This window comes from Sceloporus occidentalis, unplaced genomic scaffold (assembly GCF_023333645.1).
Source record: "Sceloporus occidentalis isolate IW3139 unplaced genomic scaffold, rSceOcc1.0.p SCAF_2, whole genome shotgun sequence".
NCBI classification, from domain to species: domain Eukaryota; kingdom Metazoa; phylum Chordata; class Lepidosauria; order Squamata; family Phrynosomatidae; genus Sceloporus; species Sceloporus occidentalis.
The window spans coordinates 232,920,521-232,936,879 of record NW_028316982.1 but is presented as its reverse complement, the minus strand read 5'-3'; the positions used below and the strand labels follow the sequence as shown (position 1 = coordinate 232,936,879).

General features: G+C 38.3%; 2 protein-coding genes across 7 annotated transcripts in view; one reads left to right on the top strand and one right to left on the bottom strand.

Moving 5' to 3' along the window:
* DCBLD2 (discoidin, CUB and LCCL domain containing 2) overlaps positions 1-13,131 on the top strand; it is a 49,418-nt gene extending 36,287 nt beyond the window's left edge. For all 3 annotated transcript variants that reach the window (XM_089512405.1, XM_089512406.1, XM_089512407.1), the window contains exons 9-15: positions 944-1,068; positions 3,634-3,781; positions 4,647-4,772; positions 5,220-5,313; positions 5,982-6,031; positions 7,512-7,649; positions 8,881-13,131. In XM_089512405.1, the coding sequence (XP_089368531.1) occupies positions 944-1,068; positions 3,634-3,781; positions 4,647-4,772; positions 5,220-5,313; positions 5,982-6,031; positions 7,512-7,649; positions 8,881-9,323 (1,124 nt within the window). In that variant the 3' untranslated portion in view covers positions 9,324-13,131. The remainder of the gene's footprint in view (positions 1-943; positions 1,069-3,633; positions 3,782-4,646; positions 4,773-5,219; positions 5,314-5,981; positions 6,032-7,511; positions 7,650-8,880) is intronic.
* A 1,096-nt stretch (positions 13,132-14,227) lies between these two features.
* CMSS1 (cms1 ribosomal small subunit homolog) overlaps positions 14,228-16,359 on the bottom strand; it is a 254,657-nt gene continuing 252,525 nt past the window's right edge. For all 4 annotated transcript variants that reach the window (XM_089512409.1, XM_089512411.1, XM_089512408.1 and 1 more), the window contains one exon: positions 14,228-15,776. In XM_089512409.1, coding sequence (XP_089368535.1) covers positions 15,693-15,776 — 84 coding nt within the window. In that variant the 3' untranslated portion in view covers positions 14,228-15,692. The remainder of the gene's footprint in view (positions 15,777-16,359) is intronic.

Here is a 16,359-nt window from a genome sequence, read left to right as displayed (position 1 = left end):
TTTGGTTCAAAGTAACAAATGTAAGTTTTCCATCAGTGGATTTTCTAGCTCAATCTAGATTTTTAAAATCCATCTCAACTAAGTTTTAAACCTGGTTTGGGTTTAAGTTGTATTGCACATCATATGGAAGCTTTCAGTGTGTGGAAGGGAGTGGGGGCACTGTCTTCAGGAGTTCGACTCATATTTGGATAACTGTGCCGTGTTGTTTGCTTGTTGCCATGGCATGATGCATTGGAGACCTGTAAGATTCCATTATGCTCCAAACTGCTTAAAATCTAATAGAATCTACTCAGTGACAGTCATCAATATGCAGATGATGCCCAGAAATTTTTCTCCTTGTCATCAAACCCAGATCAGACACTGGGGATTCTGAGTCCCGGGCTTGATTCAAAGGGTTGGTTCATGGCTTTCCAGTCTTTCATGGCTTCCAGTCATAGTACCTGCAATATTACTCCTTGTAATGTGTTATATAGACCTGAATATAAATCTCAGAGGCACTTGTCTGGTTGCCCCAGCAAATAAAGTACAGTGAGTGACTACTAGTGAGGACCTTTTCATTAGTGGGGCCTTGGTTGTAGAATGCCCTCTCCAGAATTGCCAATCTGGCACTTACCTTCATTTCTTTTTGGTGAGCTATCCATCATTGCACCCAAGATTTCTTTTGTCAAGGAACTCCAAATTCATCAGTGTATATGACAAGTTGCATTGTGAAGCTAGGATATATGACATAGCCCCAGTGTGTGCCATTTTACATTTAATTATACCAAACTGTTTTATTACTCATTCATCCAATATGCATAGGTCCTTCTGGTAATCTTTGAAGTTCCTTTTTGTGTTAGGTAGACAGTTTAAGTGTTTGTTATGTTAAAGCACTGGCTAAGCTTTTCTTTAAAAGAAGACAGATCTTGATACTTACTGTAAATGAGAACCTTCTTATTCACAGGTATCATTACTACTGGCTCCACCTTAGCAGAGTACCATTATTATGTCTCTGCCTACAGGATTCTTTACAGCAATGATGCACAGAAGTGGACAGTATATAGAGAACCTGGCATTGAGAGGGATAAGGTAATACTCAGGTGAATGTTCTTAGCAAATAATTTTCTGTCTTGTTTCTGGAATCTTTATTAGAAAGTTGCTATTCCTCACTCATCAGGAATGTATTGAAATTAAAGTACAGTTGCCCCTCCGTTTTCATGGGGGATCCATGCTGGACCCCCATATGAAAAGGGAAATTCACTTATATTCAAGTCCCATTGGCTTGAATAGCGGCATGTGCCCCATTTTGTCCCCCTCAGTTTGCTATCCGCAAACAGGCGAGGGACGTGGACTTCAAGTCTGTGAATATGGAGTGGCTACTGTACTTCAATGGGCAGAAAGCGTAACTTCCTTTGTGATTCACATCGCCTTTATTATTAGAAGACTCTAAAAATGGAATCTGCTTTTATGGCTCAGTTGAAACATGCTTTGATTGTGCATTCCTGCATAGCAGAAGGAGTTGGACTGGATAGCCCCTGAGGTTTCTTCCAACTCTTGGATTCTATGATTCTATGGGTCTGATCACACACACATCCATCAAAAACGGACAAAGCATATGAAGGAAATGAGGACTTCCCACCTCATACATATAATTTTCAGATGGAAGAGGGAGATATTCTAGAGAGCTAGAAACAATTTTTAAGAATTATTAAGTATAAACTGCATCACTGTGTTAGTTTGTAGATCCTGACAAAACTAAGGTTAAAATGGAAGATGGTGCAATCATTCTCTCTATTGCCTTTTTGTGACCAGGACACCTAACATGGAACTTGGATGTTGAATAGATTTGAATCTAAAGTGGGGTTCAGACCGCCCAAAAAGGGCGATCTGCCCACGCCTTGTTTTGCTGCGTGAGGAAGCTGCAGCGAACAAACCACGCGGCTTCCTCGTACAGCAAAAAGAACCTGCAAAAAGTGGGTTCTTTTTGCGGCGCGATTGTGTTGCCGCAGTGCGCCAATGGCGCATTCGCGATGTCACAATGGCGTCACAATGTGCGGACACTAAGTGTCCACTACGTCAAAATGGCAGCGCCCATCTGTACAGGGCGCTGCCATTTTGACGCCCTCGTCACAAGTGAGGGGCGAGGGGCGTCTGGAAGTGCCGCCCCTCGCACATGACATCAGTGCCCCATTGCGCCTGTCTGTCCCAAGCTTAAGTATCATTTCACTAGCTTTTACAGCAAGTCACACTTCTGCCATTCCTCTCATTCAAAATATTACAAATTCATTGTCTTTATGGCATGGGAAGTCAATTTGTGGCCCTCCAGATGATATTAGCTTCCTGTGTCTCTCACCACTGGGCCATGTTGGCTTGGGGTGAGAAATGGTATCCAAAATCTGCGGAGCTGCAGGTTGCCCACCTCTTATCTATGGAAATTAATCATCACATTGAGGAGTTTTTCCAAAAAAGCCACTAAATTCATTTCCTGTTTGAATTCGATAATTAAATCCTAAATGGAACAGTGATTGCTAAATTTTCTAAAGAGTGATCAGTCATGGCTTTTAATTCCAGCTTTTTACTGCCCTCTTATGGGCTTGCGGTGTTAAAAAGAATAGACTTGATTAAACTTATAATTTTTAAATGCTATACTGTAATTAATTATTAATTAGTTTTTTTGCAATATTATATTTGCTGTGGTTCTCTTAAAATTTTTGTTTTATTTATTTCTCTACACCTATATGGTAAATAACATATATGGTAAGTGGTATATATGATGCAGAAATGGTAAACAATATATAAATCATCATCATCATCATCATCATCATCATCATCATCATCATCATCATCATCTAATTCTAGTACACCTCGGTTAGCAGAGTAGATGTGGTCCTGGATGTTGCTTTTTAACAGAAGGTTTGGTACCAGTGGCAGAAATAACATGGAAAAAATAATGCTAAGTTCCCACACCATAAAAATGCTAGAACCATTCAACATGTTTCAGCAATTTTTTTTTTTTGGCAAAATTAACAATACATGTGTGAAATGAAAAACCAAGTGAAGTAAGCATTGTACAAGTGAACAAAAACCTTCTAGACATCTTGAAGGCTTCTTTCAAAATGCAGACAGGGCGGCTTTTTCATTCACTTGTCACCATTTTGCTTGGTATTTCCATTCTGGTGACCAATCTTATATATCAGTGCTTTTTTAACATGATGGGAGTAGCTGGTAGTTAAGATTTTATAAAAAGGAGCTTCTTTGTCAGAGGTTTTGTTAACTGAGGTATGCCTGTAATTATGATGATGTACATTACCGTGGTGCACTGTAATTTAAAAACTGTCTGATTAGAGCTTATTTAGGAATTCTGACATGCATATTTCAATAGAGGGAAATTTAATGTGAGATGGCTAATTACAAAGGCCTAGAAATGCTATTAGTTGCACTTCTAATACTTTATCTTCCATCTATGCATCTGAGCACTTTAGGTCTTCTGTACAAAATAACTTAGAGAAGAATATTAAAATATCCATGATAATTTTATTCCTGTTTTAAAATGATGAAATAATTTACTGGGGGAAAAAATAGAACTACATAGTAAATTTGGTATTATGCATGCATTAAGAGCTAGTTACATCTTTTCTCTGTGAGTTTCTTTAGGTATTTCAAGGCAACACTGGATATTACCAAGAAGTTCGTAATAACTTCATTCCATTCATTATTGCTCGGTTTATTAGAATAAACCCTTTAAAATGGCACCAGAAAATTGCAATGAAAGTGGAACTGCTAGGATGTCAGTTTAATTTTGGTAAGTGAAATGGCATTTAGCATTTTGTTAATATTTGAGCAGCTTACACAGGGTGATTATTGAACCAGCTATAATCTTTTTGGGCACTGAAAAATTCCCACCGCTGAGAAGCACATGTACTAATAAATTCATTTATTTTTCAGTAATTTTCTGTCTGGTGCTTGACATTCTGTATTAGCATCTGATTTCAACATGATACTCCTGCTGTATCAGAATAATATCGCTTGTGACATTTTTATTAGGCAGTGGTCTACACTTTTGGGCCTAAATACCCTAAAAGCACTAGATCCCATTTGAACATGGAAGCTAAGCAGGGTCAGCCTTGGTTAGTACTAGGAGGGGAGACCACCAACAAATACCAGGAGCTGTAGCCTATATTTCAGAGGAAGGAACTGGCAAACCCACCTCTGAGTGTGTCTTGCCTAAGAAAACCCTGTGAAATTCATGGGTTCGCCACAAGTCAAAAAGTGACTTGAAGGCACGGAACATACATGCACACAGTTTATGTATTCATCCTTATTTGCTAGCACAGCAAATCTGGGCGACTATTTTGTGACAATAACAAAGAGACTATTGCGAAGTTGAAGGCTTTCATGTCCGGCATCAATAGTTTTTTGAGGGTTTTTCGGGCTATGTGGCCATGTTCTAGAAGAGTTTATTCCTTTTTCTGAAGATGACAGCCACAGATGCTGACGAAACATCAGGAATAAACTCTTCTAGAACATGGTCACATAGCCTGAAAGTCCCACACATACACAAAAAAAGAGACTATTGTTATTTGAGAATAGTGTAGACTGTAAAATGAAGGAAGCTGTTTGTTGTTTCAACTAATAATGTGACCTCCAGATTTTGGTCTTCTTTAAAGTTCGAGCTCCAAGACCTACAGTACCTCCACCACCCAGGAGCAGCAATGACTTTTCTTTGCAGACTGATAAAACAACCTTCACCCCTAAAATCAAGAACACTACTGTAACTCCAAGTGTAACCAAAGGTATGGAATAGTATCACAGTGGTGTAATGCTCATTATTGTCAGTAATCTATTGGTTTCTGTTGCTTTCTTGGTATGTTATTCATATACCAAATACGTATTTAACTAATAGAAAATCATACTAGTAGAGAGGAATACTTGGTGTGTATATATGTGTGTGCATAGCTATTCAATGGGGGAGGTCAGTTTAAAATAGAAGACTGGTATTTGATGACTGGTTGATAAATTAGAAATGTTTCATATACTGAGAAATGCTAATATTTAAAACTAGTTTATGAATAGTGTAAACCACCTCCTAGCCGACCCTGTAGTTTTGCTGTAATCTGTACATTCTGTTAGGAGTCTTAAAATCATTTTCTTAAATATTTGTGTGAATAAAAGTGAGGACTCACCAAATTACCTTTTCATGAACCTGCAAAAGTTTACACACTCTGTTTAATGGATTTCAGATGTGGCATTGGTAGCTGTCCTTGTTCCTGTGTTGGTCATGGTCTTTACCACTCTCATCTTGATATTAGTTTGTGCATGGCATTGGAGAAACAGGTATATGAATCATTATCTGCTTTATTTTGTCTCTGGCAGTGGTGGAATATACATGTCTTCCACCCCACATCCAGATATTAGGACTACAGTTCCATCAGCATTAGGAAGCATTGCTGGTAATGTTAACAACAGTTGGAGGGCGCCAGGTGTCCCATCTCTGTTCCAGGGTAAAAAGTGATATAAAGATGAAATGGGAATGATTAAAAAGTGGTTCATTCAAAACTGTTAATTTATGCATTGTGCTAAAGAATAGTTCAAATTGTGTTTTAATAACTAAATAGTGTGGATATATATTCTGTTAGTTCATTTTGCTATCCTAAACCACTTGGAGAGCATGCATACTTTTTTGGAAGGCTGTGCATTTCAGCAGTTGTCATACAAACCTTACAAAAGAAGCAAATTTTACAATTTCTTCTGTGGGGGAATGTATGGAGTCTTTTAATGAAAGATATTGCTTCTGTTTATGTCCATTAAAGTAAAATGAAGAACAAAAAGGAACTGTCCTTTAGTATTCAAGTTGGGTGGGTTTTTCCTCTTAAGATATTCTTTATAGCAAAAACAACAGAAGTTTTTACTGGTCTTCACTAGTACTTTCATCTGTACATCTCAAATAACCTCCTTATAGAAACTAATTATGAGTGTGTTCTGCATTTCTCCCACTTTTTCAGAAAGAGAAAATCAGAAGGAACCTATGATATACCTTATTGGGATCGTGCAGGTAATAGCTGTTACAGAATCTTTAGATGTGATATTAAGAACAGATATGAGAATTCAGTCATTTAGCTTATTTCAACTAGCAAACTTGGGCAGGCGCTTGCTTGGCTCTCGGATCATTTGTACTGATTTGAGGATTCAAGTCAAACAGTCAAAAAATCTCTCTAGTGTCATCCTCAGAACATTTGATCAACTCAGATCCTCACTGCATCTTTCACATCTGGGCCATAATTTCCAAGTCACCTTCCTTCCCTACAGCAAATCTCAAGGCAGGGGAAGAAGCTAGAACTGTCAGTTGCAGCCAGCAATTCCATGGCTGGCAAGCTCCATAATGCCCAGTTGCAAAAGATTGTGGAGTCAGGATATGAGGCCTCACTGGCAAGTTGGACCTGTCATTCATTGGTCTTATCAGGGTTAAATAGAACTTGTATACAAGTATTTTCTGTACTAGGTGGAGATTGTATAGTTTCTAAACAAGCTAGGATTACAAATAATGGATTCATCCTGGGTATCATTGTAATGTCGACCTTCTTCACATAGTGCAACACCACAGATATCTGCCCTCATTTTAAGTGGATGTACACTGAGAGAAAAAACTATCCTGAGAAAGGTGTGAAAATACAGATGTATTGAAATCTGGATCTTCTGTGTTCTTGACATTACGACCCATTTATTATAAAACTATGGTTAGTTTGAACCAGGTATGGGCAACTGTGGGAGACTAGGAAACTGCATTACTTCCCAGGATACCTTGTGGAGGCACACCCCCATCACATGAAACCCCTGTTCTTTGTCCTCAAATACCCTGGATGTCCTTTATGGGCTGTAGGCCATTTTCACCATGCTTTTAGCCCACTTTATGCTATTTTGGGCCCAGCAGAAGGCTTTTTACTTCTGGTTTACTTCTGGTTTTAAAAATGGCATTTCCTGAGCCTGAAATGGCTAAGGGTAGCAAAATGTGGCAAAATGCCTCTCATACTTCCTTGGGGCAAAATAATCTTTTTAAAGAAGTTTTTATTACAAATTTATTTTGACCACTAGGGGCCACAAAAAACAGCTCTGGGATTCAAACTATGGGCTGTTACTGAGCCAGGATCATAAATCATGGCTTCATCCTGGGTTTGAAGAAAACTAGTTTAAACTAAGCAGAGTTCCCAAGTTGAGTTGAATTCTGAGTAGGATCAAAGCAAGTGCTTGGGGCATCCTAAAGAATATATTGGATGAGGAATAGGAAGGGGAGAGCACATAGTCTGAAATGTCACTGCTGTTTAATTGAAGTAAACTATGATTTAGCACTTGGTTCCCTTAAAAGATGCCTTCCAGATGGATTGCATACAGCTCCCGTCATTCCCAGCCACTAGGAAAGTTTTCCATACAACAGAAGTGTATGTGATAGTGCTTGGGCTAATTTGACTCACAATTATATCCCGTGCAACTCATGCACAAGAATTCCCTTCCCCTCCTTTTTCCAAATGTTGATACAGGTTGGTGGAAAGGAATGAAGCAGTTTCTTCCTGCCAAGAGTGCAGAGCATGAGGAAACACCTGTTCGTTACAGCAGCAGTGAAGTTGGTTGCCTTCGATCAAGAGAAGTTACAACCATGTTACAAACTCAGTCAGCAGGTATTTTTGTTCTCTAGTTTATTTTTATCTCAACAAGTGAAATTACATGCTAATCTCTCTGAAAATTAAAGAGTTGGAAGGGATAGCAAGGTCTTCTATTCCAGCCCCCTCCCATTCAAGAATATACAGTCGGCCCTTCTTATACACAAATTTTTTTATACACGGATCCAAGCATCCATGGTTTGAAAATGTCTGATCTTGGAAGCTAAGCAGGGTCAGCTCTGGTTCATACTTGGATCGGGGATCACTAATAAATACCAGATGCTGTAGGTTATATTTCAGAGGAAGGAGCTGGCAAAAGCACTTCTGAGGAGTCCTTGCCTAAGAAAATTTCATGAAATCCGTAGGATCGGCTGGCAATTTGAAGGCACATACATAGACACATAGTGAATAATTCCTAAGTATATGGCACCTAAGCAAGTGAAATGAATTACAACATGGATCTGACCAATTGTTTTACAGTGTGGTTTGATTTGCATATAAGTAGTCCTAACTTAATTGCTACCATTTTGCTGTGCCAGCACTGCTTCATATACAGATAATCTAATTCCTGGAGTTATCAGATGATGCTGGTGACATTTTCTCTCAAGTGGAAATACTGATTTAAGTAAAAATTGGCTGACGTTGTGTTCAGCCTTTACAAGATCAAAATCTACATTTAATAATCTAGTAACTGTTGGGATTTCTGTTTATGGTTGTTAATGACCAAATGTGACACTTAATCCAGGCAGTGCCCCAACCAGGGTACTGCAGATTGGGACCCAGGGAAATGACAGGTGCAGTGCTTACCTAGTTGCATTGAGAGTTGTGGCAGGACCCCAAGTGGTATTGCCAGCTGCCTATTCTCAGTGCACCCCATGACCAGAAGAATGCTACAGTCATCATTGTCCAGCTCCCTATTCTGCAATGACTTGGAAACTCTTCAGTTGGGGTACTGCCTGGCTTAAGAGGTAGGTTTGGGTGGTGGTGGTGCTAAAGTACCTATGACAGTGAAACTCCATCATTGTAGCTGTGTCTGACAATGCAGGATTTCACTCACTGACACTGTGTGCTCTTGATCTTGGAACTACGCAGGTCTGTGCAAGGGCTGCTTCATATATGAACTGGTCCTTTTATGTTCCTATTTCTGTGTATAAATGTTCCTTTTTAAGCAGTGTAATGGCATTTTGTAAGAAATGGGAAAAATCTTCTTGTTGGCAATGCAGTATAATACCAATCTCTCTTTGTGTAGAGTATGCACAGCCACTTGTAGGAGGAATTGTTGGCACACTTCATCAGAGGTCAACCTTTAAACCAGAAGAAGGAAAAGAAGCAAGCTATGCTGGTATGGATCTGTATAACTCACCTGAACAAGAAATTTATCATGCCTATGCTGAACCATTACCAATAAATGGACCAGAATATGCAACGCCAATAGTAATGGATATGTCAGGTCATCCTGCAGCTGCTCCGGGTATTTCATCTGTATCTACTTTCAAAACTTCAGGGAATCAAGCCCCGCCGCTAGTGGGAGGTTACAATAAACTTCTTTCTGGTACTGATAATTCATCATCAACACATGTACTCTATGATACACCAAAGGGAGTGCCAGGAGTCAGTTCTTCTGATGAACTGGTATACCAGGTACCACAGAACACACAACATTCCACAGGAAATAAAGAAGATGTTAGTTAAAGTGACTTCTAAGAATTCAGTCCTTTGGAAGTGATGTAAGACATTTTTGATATGTGTTGGGCAAAAATGATCTGTAGGCCCAGAAACATGAGTAAAGTGCTCCTTTGTGGGTCTCTACACAACTACTGCTTTCCACAAAATGATGGGCTTTCCACTCGCTACTGATGGAAACCGCATTCTTTATTCGACAGGCATGAGAAGCATAAAGATGCTTAATCACTGAGTGTAATTATGTATGTCACTAAAGACAGCTAGATAATCAGCTTCCATTGTGTGTTGCCAAATTGCCAAAAAGACGGTACTGTTCTGGGCTGATGCCTCAGTCACTGATGCCTCAGTACTAGTATTTCATATTATTGTTTTAATAGACAGATCGTTTACAGATTCGTATTTCTATATATAATGTAGTTAAAGTGAAATGACTGCCCTAATTTCTGAAAAAGGAGTAAGTCCTTTTTCCGCCCGTTTTTAAAAATAGGTCCTAAATCCTTTTGGTAGTGCAACTAAAATACAGTCACTGAACTCATTGGATGTTGGTTCACCATTCAGAAATTGATTCAGTGTTTATACTCTAGCTGAGACTAGCCAATAGTATATGAAAAGGAAAGTTACCTAAAATGGATTAAAACATACAGTATGGTAGTGCTTTTTTAAAAAAAATATCATGGAGATACTTGGAAAAAAATTTGGCAATTATTACTCTGCCAAACACCAGTGAGTATTCTGTGATCATCCTTCAAGGGGATGATTTCATTTAAATGCTGTTTTGCTTGCTTGTTTAGATATTGCTGTTCTTATTTCCATTTACTAGGAGGCAGGTTTCTGAAAAATGATTCAGGCATGTATTTTGACTAAGACACACTATTTCTCCAAAACCATTTTCACTTGCCTTTCATCTCCTCTGTTCACCAAGTCTATAGCTGGCTTTGACTTTCAGCCTCAGATGCCCAACGCAATATAGCAGTGGTTCTCAACCTTTGGATTTCCCAATGTTTTAGACCAGCTCCCATAATTCCTGATGGTTGGCCAAGTTGCCTGGTGTGTCTGAGATTTGAAGTCCAAAAGAAATGGAGGACCAAAGGTTGGGAACCACTGCAATATGGGGATAAAAATACTGATTTGCATTTTGGGACTGATGTGATGTGATCTGGGTATTGAACGTGCAGTAGAAAGACCAAGAATTATTACATGGCCAGAGGGGCTCTCTTAACTGAAAGTCTAGACATAGATTCTGCATGAAAGTTGTAGCTAGGATGACATAGCTACAATCTGTCTTCTGATATGATTTCCTAAAATCCACCTTAAAAGTCTGGCAGCCACAGCAGCTGAAGGAGTTCTGCAGCACTGGGAAGCACGGCACTGAAGACTGTAAGAAGCAGCAGCAGAGATCCCTTTGTGGTCCTGATGCAATTGCTTGTCATGCTGCACCTCACTGGTAGGAGGGGACTGAATGCATCATCCTTCAACATCCTGCTCACCAGTACCTCTAAGGTTTTTCAGTTGGTTTGGTTGCCTGGCTTTTAAGGTGGGTTTTTGGGGGCCTTTGGCTATACTGTCTAGTTTACAAACAGCTAGCATATGTAGTGGTTTGCGCATTCAACTGTGACTGGAGACGACGGTTTGAATCCCTGTTCAGCCATGGAAATTCACCATAGGCCAGTCACATGCTCTCAGCCTGTCATAGTTTCACCTTAGGGTCACCATAACTTTGAAATGACTTGAAGGCACACAACAACAAAAAGCCAGTTTTTGACAGAGTTCCAGCTGTAATTTGTAAAAATCACAAAACGTTCTACAATTTCTCCCAATAGTAAAAAACTTGAAAATATTTTAAATAAATTAAATGTCTTTTTAAGACATTGTAAGGTGTTTAATTCTGTAAAATCTAAGCACATAAACATATTGTGGGTGTAAATCAAGGCTTCTGTACATCCATATTTGCACAGTAGTCCCCTAATTTTAGTTGTTTCTATGCCTTAAGAAAAACATGTATACATTCACAACCTAGAATCTATAGAATGTCAAATCTGTTGGCTATGAAATTTAAAACTATTGACATTTTGTGTAATGTGCAATAGTTGAAGATTGTTTTGACTCACCCCTCCCTGGTTTGTCAAACTTTTCTATAGCTTTTTTTTTGTCTAGGGCTAAAAATACATCACCTTCCAAATTTTAGTGAGTATTTTACCTCCCTATTTTTATTTTATACTTGAAGCAGGTAGTGGCACAATGCAAATTATTAAGAACATAACTAGATAGCATTGCAGGCCAGACTCCATCTTTGCCATGTTTAAATGCATATGGAGAAAAAAAGCACACGAGAAGAAAGCTTCGATTTTATTGTAGTATGACAGCACTGTCTTGACAATGTAGAATAGATAAATGTGACATCTTTCTCTATATGCAATAGCCCAGTTTTATGGACTTTAAATGTTTTATGAGTGCATAATTCAAAAGAACATATTGTATTTTTCTTGTGGTCTGTATTGTTAAATGCACAATATGTCAATCTAGGTAGCTGACAAGGTTAACCACGACAATCACAGCTGTTAAATTTATGTAGTACACCTTAACACACCCAATTTCAACAGCATAGAATACTGGTTTGTGCCTTGTTCCTTTTATATATATATATATATTAATTTATAATAGTGATACATAACTTATTTTTATTCTGTAACTGCGGTACACCAAGCTAAACATATGGCCTAAGAAAATTTTCACAATATCTGTATATATAGATTATATTCTATGGCCTATTCTATAAATTGATCCAACTGCTATTAGTAAATATTTGATAAATTGGGCTAATTAGGTTTGTTGTGAATATTAAAAATCTATTCTCTCAGAGTATATCCCTTTTATGTTTATTAGACTCATGTTGGACTATTCTTAAAAAATTGCATTGTTGGAAAGGCTGAGCTCTCACGTCAAGAGATGTAACTATGGGGACATCTCTATATGGAGATGTCTTGATGTTAGTTGTACTTTTGAAGCTGTGTATCTACTGCTCCCAGTTAGGTTTGTAAACCCTGTATGGTCTTGTCAAAAACCTGTTACAACTGTCCATTTCCCTATTCCTGCAACCAGGAGAGGGCTGGATGCATCATAACTACCTTTCTGTCTAGCACATCAGAAATAGCCATTGGGGAGGGAAGCTGTGGGGCTTCAAAGGCAGGATTTGTGGGGCATTTTTGGTAATTGTGATTGTGCAACAACCATAAATGTGAAAATGAATAATTACAATGTCCTAAATCAGGCTGAACAGCATTAAGACTATAGAATTAATAGCGTTAAAAACAAGGTCAGTCTCAGTTCATTTCCAAATTCCTGGTGGAATGCAAGAATGTAGGTTTGATGGATACTGAAAATTTCCTTAAAAGGGTGTTTTCTGTTCAGTGTAAACACATGGTAGTTGTTTTTTTAAAGAAAGACGAGCTTTTAAAAATATTTAATTTGAACCTTGGAACAATTAGGAGTAGTTTTATCTGTGTGTACCATGACAAAGTCTAGGGTTTTGTGTATGTGAGGTTTTATATAAAACCAATGTTTATATCCAGAACACCACAAAAAGCCACCATAGGGCTGCATTCCAAGTTTGTTTACTGGAATTATGCACACAGATATATTTGTGCAAAGTGCCTAGTTAGAAGTGCATGTCCTAAACCCATTTTTTTTTTACAAACAAGCCAGCCCTCACCTAGATGTTGCAGTATAAGCCAGTCAACACATGAAATGTTACAAGAATATAAAAGGAACTGTGCATGAAGATTTGAATGTATCCAACATTTAATAAGTCATTGTGAAAACAGCTTTTATTGGCTTACTGTCCTGTATTTTAGACACTTAAGTTATTGATTCCTGAATGTAAGACACACACAGCACAAACAACTATCATATTACATGTTTTTTATTTTTGGTCCAATGTTGGTATTGTTTTTCTTAAATTGATGCTAGGGGTCTTTGTTATAAGTGCAAGTGAGATGGGTACAAATAATGTGTTATTTTCTTAGAATGTACTTTCTTACCTCAGCATGTTCTGTAGTCACTCTGTATTTGTATATGTTGTTAGAATTTAGATAATATGAATAGCAATGTTTATGTATGTGTTAAAATCTTTTAAATAAAATGCACAACGTGGAAGTTACACTCTGTTTAAAAAAAAGTCTTGTTCAGTATACATCAGACTCATGTCCACTATACACAATATTGTGATAACAGGTAACTGCTTGAGTATGAACCTTAAATGGAACAACACTTTGGCTAGTTTCTAAACAGGAAAGCAGTATAAATATTGATAAATTTCTAAATTTAATGAATTAGAGTATTTCTAAAGAGCTGGGTATAAATACAATAATTAAATAAAATTTATTTTAATTCTTGATTTATTCATTCTAGAAGCATGGCACCCTCTAGTGGAGCCTCTGAGCCATGCGTCTATTGAGTACTTCACAGAATATACTACGGTAAATATAATTCGGCACTGTAAATTCTCAGTATAAAAGATAATTGTGGTAGGCACATGGGCACTGGGTTTTCTCTGCCAGTGGGCATTAGCTAAAGAGAATTTCTAGGCTGAAACCCAGCAGTCCTCTGAATACTGGTATCAGCGGAAGCAAACAGAGAGGGAGGTGGTTGCCTTCTTGGTCTGCTTGTAGCCTTCTGGGTGTTTTTGGCTGGCTACAGGAAATACAGTTCTGATCTTGAGCTGACCCAACAGGATTGCCTCTTATGTTTATTTTTATATGTGTATATATACCAAGTCAATTGACCTATGATTGCTGTTTGGAGTTACTGAAGAAGCTTGCATAGTCTGACTTTCTTTTGGGAAGGCAGCTAGGATAGCTTTATGACAGACAAGGCTGCTGGTCTCCTGCTTGTCAAGAGGTTTAAACTGCCTATTCAATAAAGAGAGCCATTCCATATTATTTTGTTTCCCTTTTCTTGCATTTCAAGCGAATCACCATAATGACATAACCTGCCAGTAGCATTACTACACAAGTTAAGAGTGTTGGCTATTCCTAGAAAAGTAATTCTTCCTCCACTCTGTGTTACTGTTGAAGGGATAACGTGTTTTCACCCCTGGAACATTTGTAATTGGGAAATCTGACAGGATGATGTTAAGTTTCATTAACAGTTTGGAACAGAGATGCAAAGCATTGCTTATGACTAACTTCAACTGGGTAAGATTTCCTGTTTGAAAGATGGGAGAACTGAGGGGGAGAATCAAGCAATGACTTGCTCAGGGAAAGTCAGTGAGCACCTCACTGAAACTTGCAACATCCACTGCATGCCCTATAATGTTAGGCAGCTACATCTTGTTAGCACCATACCTACCTACCCTTGGGGAATGGCCATAAATTGTGGCCTTCCACAGCATGTGCAAACAGCAGCTGTTCTCAACCACCCTGGACCTCCAATGCTACCCTTGATGCATTACACATAAGAACCTTTTAACTATCCATGAATTCAACCATCCACGGCTTGAAAATATTTTTTAAATATGTAAGTACCAAAAAAGCAAACTTTGGTTTTGCCATTTTATATAAGAGGCACCATTTTACTAAACCATTATGTTTAATAGGACTTTAGTATCCATGGATTCTGGTATTCTTGGGGCATCTTGGAAGAAAACCCCAGCAGATACCAAGGGTCCACTGTAAGCAGATACATAGCCTGAGATGTTTAGCTAGCCTGATGCTTTTGCAGAAGACAGAGAGCACTGGAAAGGTATCAGAAGGCAGGGCTGCGTATGCATTCAGGCTTTCCTCTCACTCTTTTTACAAGCTCCATGTAGGGCAAACTTAATGAAGAAAAACAGCTGGATGAAAAAGTCATGGTTGCAAAGTTAACTTTGCTGGTTATATTGGCATTTGCTGCAAATCTTGCTTCTTGGACAAAGTCCTGGTGGCAAGGTTGTTTCTGCAGCCAGTGCCTTTGTCAAGATAGATTCACTGCCTGCAAACTTTACCCAATTGGGAAAGGTCTATGCACAGTGATGTCAAGATGTAGTGGGACCAGGTGATGTCAGGGGAGTGTCCTTAGCCACCCGACCTCCTCCAGCCCACAGAAAAGTCAATAAGAATGGGTGAGTGGTTATGTGTCCTACACCCAAATGATATACTCCACCCCCTCTTAAAACATCAATTAATGTTTGTATTCATGGAATATAAACAAACACATTCAAGTTCATAGTATAAGCAGAAATTTCTAGGAAAAATGGAACGCAAACAAAATGCTGCTTTATTATAAAAGAAACCCACATCCAACTCTTATTTCTCCCATGTGTGTTTCAAAATTGAAAAGCAGCCTCAATTTGAGCAGAGACAGCAGAGATGGATGGGTTGAATTTGGCTACAGAAATGGTAATTAAAAGAGTCCCAGCTTCAGAGAGCCCTCTCTGCACAGTTTGATCAATTTCATCTCCAGAAGTTCAATTGTTTCTTTCTTTATCTAAAAAGAAAATAAAGATCATATCTATAAGCATTAAGATTGCTGTAAGACCAGCATGCACACATATACTTTGCTTCTTTTTTTCATGCACACTAACTGAAAACTTTCACTTTTAATATTAAAAGAACACCCTGCGTAGTTATTTGTGAAACACAATAAAACTAGAACTTAGAAATGATAAGTTTTGGACTAGATTTCGCAGAATGCCAAGATCAACAAAGCCACCAGCTGGGTAATTCTAGGAGTTGCAATCCACACAAGAAACTTTTCTAAGCTCTGAAATGTACATTTATACACACTCAGCCTTATAACTGGTGGCAATTAACAATTCCTTCTGAATCGGTAGCTTGCCAGATCCATTGCTCAAATTAGCCTGTCCAACTTCTTATACATGAAGGAGAATAGTAAAAATTCTTGGCCTTGTTAGCAGGGATGGCTAACCCTCTGACCTGTTTGAAAGATCATTATGTAGAACTTGTCTTGGCTACAGTATTCCTGGTTACATGGGAAGCAAATTCAATATGACTCAGTTTTATGAGCATACATTAGTCATTTTGCCAACAAGACCAGCTGCTATATTAAT